The 7,326-nt window shown below is 47.9% G+C and overlaps 1 protein-coding gene across 1 annotated transcript; it reads left to right on the top strand.

Annotated features, from left to right (window-relative positions):
- Nucleotides 1-362: 362 nt before the first annotated feature.
- LOC125424970 (histone acetyltransferase KAT6B-like) lies at nt 363-7,098 on the top strand (the record flags this gene model as incomplete). Its single annotated transcript, XM_048482409.1, has 2 exons — nt 363-663; nt 2,832-7,098. Coding segments are annotated over 2 exons (2,769 nt in total), but the record flags the coding sequence as incomplete, so codon positions are not given.
- Between the last annotated feature and the right edge of the window lie 228 nt (nt 7,099-7,326).

Genomic DNA, 7,326 nt, shown 5'->3' with positions numbered 1-7,326 from the left:
GTATGTATGTATGTATGTATGTATGTATGTATGTATGTATGTATGTATGTATGTATGTATGTATGTATGTATGTATGTATGTATGAATGACCTCCTCAGGGAAATATACTTGCTCCCCTCCCTTTCAATCTTTATGAAGCAGTTGAAAATGGTTTTCTTGAGGGCCATTTGGTTCAGTTAAGCTTACCAGTGGTCCTGATTTGTTATTTCAAATTTTGGTTTTTATATAGTTTATCTATGTTGTAATACCTGGGATGTCAGGCAAACCACTTGGCTGGGAATGTATTTCACAAGACTGGGCTGTTTTACCTAAAAGCATATTAACTCTCCTGCTTCACTTTCATCCTTAAACATTTCTTTAGAGACCTTTCATGTTGAAGAAGAAAAGAGGCCGCAAGCGCAGGAGGATCAATAGCAGCGTCACCACGGAGACGATCTCTGAAACCACAGAAGTGCTGAGCGAGCCCTTTGATAACTCGGAAGAAGAACGGCCAATGCCACAACTGGAGCCCACGTGTGAGATGGAGGGGGAAGAGGAGGACTTGAAACCCGGGCTCGAAAAAGCCTTCCAGCCTCAGCTTGGCGACAAAGAGGAGAACGAGGAAGAGGAAGAGGAGCAGGAAAGAGACAATCACGGTTACCAAAACGATGTTCAGTGCAGAGGTGAGTGGAAACTGGGACCCATCTCTTCTCATGGATTTGTTTCCACTTTGGCAGTAATGAGGCCAGTTCTTATGGAAAGCTCTGGGGTTGCTTTTCTGTACGTTTTACATAACATAGAACTTTGGGGTCCTAGACGATCACTGCCAAAAGAGTTTCAGTTCTGTGGTTTTGTCTGAATGTTGTTGAGTTCGTTATCCTCCCTGACCTTTCGTTAACCAATTAACACACGTGGTTTAATGCACGTGGTTCTCCTTAGAATTCTGTAGACAGGTTTCCAAATTTTGCTTCCGCTGGAGAAGGTGGGTGAGGCTGAGAAAGGTCAGAGAGAACTGCGATTAGCCCAAGTTCACCCAGCAGACCTCATGTGGAGGAGCAGAGAAAACAAAACTGGTTCACCAGATTAGATTGGAGTCCGCCCCTTTTAACCACTGCGCCACACAGGATCTCAGTCCCACTTGTCTTCCTTTGCTTTTCTGACCCTGCTTGTGTGAGACAAATGACAGGATCATCTTCAACTTTGCATCTTGGAATATTCTGAGAGGTCTTTAGTCACTCATTGAAAAGATTCCCTGGCTGCATCCCCTTTTAAAAGTCCATTCAATGTTGCAACGCGTGAAGTTAGACCCAATTTTTATTTCCATAAATGGAAATCAACGCCACGCAACTCCCTTTTGTTACCTCGAATAGGAAGATGTCTTTTTGATCAGGCTAGTAGATTCTGCTCGTCTTTGTCTCTTGGCATTTCTTTGGGGAAAACACATATATCCAACTATTTATATTTACTTCCTGAACCCAAACTCCGACATGCAGTCTCCTTGGCGAGATGTAACATCTTGCCATCTTCCCTGAGATTTGGTAGGGAGATGAAAATGCCACACCGTGAAAGGCTTTGTATTTGTAACATGAATTGTGAAGAGCCTACACCATATAATGTAGCTAGGGGGAAGTTTGTGGCACCTGTGTTGATTGACAACAGCATTCTCCATCAGAAAACCTTCTTCCTTCTGGACAAGGGCTCAAGAGAAGTCTTAGAGCTGACGGCCAGGTTCCTTCATGTTGTAATTGAATGGCGCTCTTAATGTAACCTTTGAAAAGTTTTGTTCAGTTTTTAAATTGTTATTTTAGAGGATTTTTAAAATAAATTTGTCTTTTTTGAAAAGTATTATTATTGTCGTTATCTGAATGCTATTAAAGGGTTCAGTTCAGAATAAGCATTATTTCCAACAGTTACATTTTTATTTGGTGGCCTGTTTTTTTAGTTTTTTTCACTTTTTTATTCTTTTCTGTTAAGTATTACAGTATTAGAATATTCTTTCCTCCTAAGTATTACAACTTTCCTAAACTGTTGTTAGAAGCATATTTGGAGGTAGGGTGCACTCAAAAAAGTGATAAGCTGTGTTTGCCTTCCTGTGATTGGGCCTAACTTCAGAGGTGGGATCCAGCAGGTTCTCACCAGTTCCCGAGAGTGGGTTACTAATTATTTGTGTGTGCCGAGAGGGGGTTACTAATTGGGTCCGCTTTTCCATCTCTACCCCCTCGCCTCCCTGAGAGGCCTACTGCCTTTGAACATCAAGGTTCCATATAGCAATTGCGACTAATAATGTAACTCCCTGAACTGGGTTAATCCCTTCCAGGTACTGCAATTCATTGATTCTCAGCCTTTCGTGCCTTTTATCTCACCAGTCTCTATCAAAGAACCTGTGTGTTTCACCATTGCTGTATTCAGATTTGTGAGTTGGGGCATTTTTTATAATGTGATGATGATTTAGAAATGACCTGGTGCAAAAAAAATTTTGGGGTTGTGGTGGGGTGGCTGTCCATGGGGGGGCATCCAACTCACGTTTTGCCCAGGGCTCAGGTTTGTCTAGGTACGCCTCTGCCCCCTTTGCTGAGGGGGGGCTGGCGAGGGAACCTGTTACTAAAATTTTTGGATCCCACCACTGCCTAACTTCACTTGGTTTAGCATTCCTGTATGTGTGAGTTTGCTGGAACAGTCTAGAATGGGAGAAACGCCTCTGTGTACACTGCCAATAAAGACAGGGCTACAAGAAGAACACTTCAGTCAGTTCACGTTTTCGTCAGTAAGTTTTTCTGAACCTTTGATGGATGGCTCACTTTGACTAACATGTTCTTTTCTTGTCTTCTCCTCATTTTCTCCCTGCCTACAGTTAATGCAGAAGAACACGCAGCCATAGCGAAAGATAATAGTCAAGACAATCCCGAACCGGTAATATGTAAACAAGGGTGGCCCAAAGGAGCGAAACGTTGCCCCTTTAAGTGGAGGCAAAACAAAGAGAGAAAACCTGGCTTCAAGCTTAACTTGTACACTCCGCCTGAGACTCCGATGGAGCCTGACTATCAGGCCGTGGGAGACGAATCGAAGGAAATGGCTGAAAAGAACCCAACTCATGCATCTCTCGTTGAGGATGAAATTAAAGATCCCGAAACCATTCTGCCCGCAGAGGACGAAGCTGGAGAGCCAGCATCCGAGTGTCTAGAGCAGCCCCAGGAAGCATTTGAAACAACAGGAAATGAGATCGCTAAAGCAGAGGAAGCGGAAGACAACTGTGTAGAAGAGGCAGAAAATGCAGGAAGTCGAGATAAAGATGAAGGGGAGGAAACAGGAATGGAGAAAGAGGATCCAGAGCCACCGGAAGAACCGGAGGAGGAAGACCCATCTCGCAACGAGGATCACGATGCTGATGATGAAGATGAGAGCCACATGGGACCAACAGAGGCGGAGAAGACCATGCCGGCAGAATCTCTCAAAGGAGTCATTGAGAATGGGGAGTCTTTTTTAGACTCGAATGAACAGAGCGGCCGTCCAAATCAGGAGGATGCGGTGGATGGCGGTGCTGACCTTGCCACTGAGTGTGAGAGTGACCGTAAAGAGCTTCCTGCTGTTCTGGAGCCCGCATCCGAGTCAGGTGACGACAGCACAGAAGACCAGCCCCGCAAGGACGGCGATGAGCCTAATGCTGTGTTCAAGGATGAAAGTGTGGAAACCACAGAGATCGACTCTGAGACAGCGCAGGCGGTGAAGTCTCTGACCCAAGAAACGACAGAGCAGGAAGATGTGTTCCAGGACTGCGCAGAGACTCAAGAGGCCTGTCGAAGCCTGCAGACTTACAGCAATACTGACCAAAGCCCCCAGATGATAGCCCTGGATGACTGTCCTCAGTCTGACCACAGCAGCCCGGTCTCCTCCGTCCACTCTCTCCCCAGCCAGTCGGTTCGTTCTGTTAATAGCCCAAATGTGCCTCCCCTGGAAAACAGCTATGCGCAGATCAGCCCGGATCAAAGCGCCATTTCTGTGCCCTCTTTGCAAAACATGGAGACCAGTCCCATGATGGACGTCCCCTCCGTCTCTGACCACTCGCAGCAGGTCGTGGACAGCGGGTTCAGCGACCTGGGCAGCATCGAGAGCACGACGGAGAACTACGAGAACCCGAGCAGCTACGACTCCACCATGGGCGGCGGCATCTGCGGCAACAACGCCTCGCAGAACAGCTGCTCGTACGGCAACCTCACGTCCAGCAATATGACGCAGAGCAGCTGCGCGGTGACGCAGCAGATGCCCACCATGAACGGGAGCTGCAGCCTGATGCAGACCGCCAGCATCAGCTCCCCACCCCCGTGCAATGTGAAATCCCCCCAGGGCTGCGTGGGGGACAGGCCCCCCAGTAGCAGCCAGCAGCTGTCCCAGTGCAACATGGCTGCCAATTTCACCCCCCCTATGCAGTTGAACGACATCCCGGAGGCGGGGAACAACAACGGCAACAACATCGGCTTGTACGAGAGAATGGGCCAAAGCGAGTTTGCAGCCGGGCATTACCCGCAGCCGTCCGCCACCTTCAGCCTCGCCAAACTGCAGCAGCTGACCAACACGCTGATGGACCATTCGTTGCCTTACAGCCATTCCGCGGCCGTCACTTCCTATGCAAACAGTGCCTCTCTGTCCACCCCTCTCAGCAGCACGGGACTCGTTCAGCTCTCCCAGTCCCCCCATTCGGTTCCGGGAGGAGCCCAAGTTCAGACCACGATGACTCCGCCCCCAAACCTCACCCCTCCTCCCATGAACCTGCCTCCGCCTCTTTTGCAGCGCAACCTGGCCGCTTCCAATATCGGCCTCTCTCATGCCCAGAGGCTGCAGACTCAGATGCCCGGGAAAGGCCATGTTTCCGTGAGGACTAAGTCAGCGCCTCTGCCACCGGCGGCAGCGGCCCATCAGCCGCAGATTTACGGGCGTGCCTCACAGACGGTGGCCATGCAGGGGCCAGCGCGCACCTTAACCATGCAGCGTGGCATGAACATGAGCATGAACTTAATGCCAGCCCCTGCGTACAATGTCAATTCAGTGAATATGAACATGAACACCCTGAATGCGATGAATGGGTATAGCATGTCCCAGCCCATGATGAATGGTGGCTACCACACAAATCACGGGTACATGAATCAGACGGCCCAGTATCCTATGCAGATGCAGATGGGGATGATGGGAAGCCAGCCATACGCACAACAGTCAATGCAGACTGCCCCCCACAGCAACATGATGTACACCCCGCCGGGGCATCACGGCTACATGAACTCTGGCATGTCCAAACAGTCCCTGAATGGCTCTTACATGCGCAGGTAGAGGAGTGAGGAGTCGGGGGTGGATCAGACTGGCGTGCTAGGATTTGTCCGGCACAAAAACGCAGAGAGAATGATTTCAAAACCAGCAACTGGTGTGAATGCAAAAACATTTGTTGGCACCATTAAAAAAAAAAACTGTATGCAGCAGAAAGCCTTATTATATAAATATGTTCTCCTTCCTTTATTTTTTTGTTTTGTTTTTGTTTTCTTTGCAATTTTATATTGCAGAGAGTCGGAGTTTCTTCATTGTACTGCAAAGACGCAAAACAAGTTAATGGTTGACAGCCATTTTTTGATGTGCCTGCTCCCATTCAAGACGTGGATCCTAGTTTTGGGGTATATCTGATGTCGTGCTGGACCCGTGAACTTCCCTGTCCTGTCCTCCCCTTCACCCCGTAGATGCTTTTTGGCATTGCCTTCATAGTCTGTTTTGTTCCTCAAGGTGACACTTTTCGCATGCCGCTAATGTCTTTGTTAGTGACAGTGCGTTCCGTAGTACTGTACGAGTGTTGTGCTTAACAGTAAGCCATGTCTTAATTTGTGAGTTTGGGGGAGGGGGGGGATTTTTTTGTTGCCTTGATTAGGTTACCCCATTTTAGGGTTGTTTTTTTTTAAAAAAAACAAATTATATTTTTGTTAATTATATTTAAAATTTTGTTTAAAAAAGGAGAGAAGCTCTTAAAGCTATTCAGATTCCAATTAATTCCAAGATTTCCAGCCCCATCCAAAGGGGCCCCCCTGAATCTGCTGCTGGAGGTGGCGTGGGGCCGCGCCGATGGATTTGCCCTCCCCAGGAGGCAGATACTCCCATGGGCAGTTGCTACAGCCCTCCATGGCGGTCAAATGTAGCACAGAGTGCCATGCCAGTGTTCCTGCGCCCCCACCGCTGGCATGGTGGGGACAGTCCAGAGGCGTGGCTGGGGGAGGAGCCAATGTTAGTCGGTTTCCACACGGCCATTAACCTCAACAGTGCCAGCACCCAGGGCTTTCTGGTGGTGTAAATCCATCAAGCGCAATGGGGGCTTTCCAGCAGCGGGGCAGCTTTTTGTGTGTTCTTTGCCTCCCCATGCTGAGCAGCTGCAGTGCCACGTCCAGGCCCTTTGAATGGGGCTGCCTGCGATACAGAGTGCCAGGAAACTTCATTGCTGCTGTGCTCTTGTGCAATTCCCATTCCTTTCTCTGTGGAGCCACCCGATTTCCCGGAGGCTTCGTTCTCCAACTTTCTGTTTCTGGGCACAGATTTTGGTGGGGCGGATGGGGAGGGCTGCTTTCCGTTTCATTTCCGACGCAGTCCCCGATTGATCAAGTGGAACGTATCCGCGTTTATCAGCGTTTTGAAACGTTTTCATATATGTCCAAGTACTTGGCAGGACTTTAAAAAAAAAAAGTGAATTTGATGTAAAGTTGCTATTTTATGGAAACGACTGTAACTTTACATTTTCATTCCATCTGTAGATTTTTCTATCTTTATAAAATATTGGAGTTATTTTTTAAGAGAAATAAATAGAGCAGTAGGGTGTGAATAGCTCGACTGAAGCTTAACAGAGCGCATGTAAAAAAAAGCAGAAGGTGGAATTTGTGTCTATGGTTTATATGGCTTCCTTTTTGTAGCCTTTGTACTTGTACAGAGTGACTGTAAGGGCCCCAAAGTGGCTTGATTCATGTATAAAAATAGACCCAGTGACGCTCTTGTATTTATCTGTTACCTTTTTAGTCAGTCACTTAAAACACACACACACACACACACACACACAAGCTGTACATTTTAACATAAAAATAAATTATGATGAGCCATTTTTAGCCTCTGGCGTCTTGTCGTCATGTTCTGTGTCTGGAGAAGGATGATCTGCAGCCCCCTGTCGCTTGCGGTCTAAGGCAGTGGTGGTGAACCTTTGGCACTCCAGATGTTATGGACTACAATTCCCATCAGCCTCTGCCAGCATGGCCAATTGGCCATGCTGGCAGGGGCTGATGGGAATTGTAGTCCATAATGACTGGAGTGCCAAAGATTCGCCACCACGGGTCTAA

Source organism: Sphaerodactylus townsendi, unplaced genomic scaffold (assembly GCF_021028975.2).
Source record: "Sphaerodactylus townsendi isolate TG3544 unplaced genomic scaffold, MPM_Stown_v2.3 scaffold_1640, whole genome shotgun sequence".
Lineage (NCBI taxonomy): Eukaryota > Metazoa > Chordata > Lepidosauria > Squamata > Sphaerodactylidae > Sphaerodactylus > Sphaerodactylus townsendi.
Note: the sequence above shows the minus strand (reverse complement) of the source record. Positions and strands in the feature narration are given on the sequence as shown.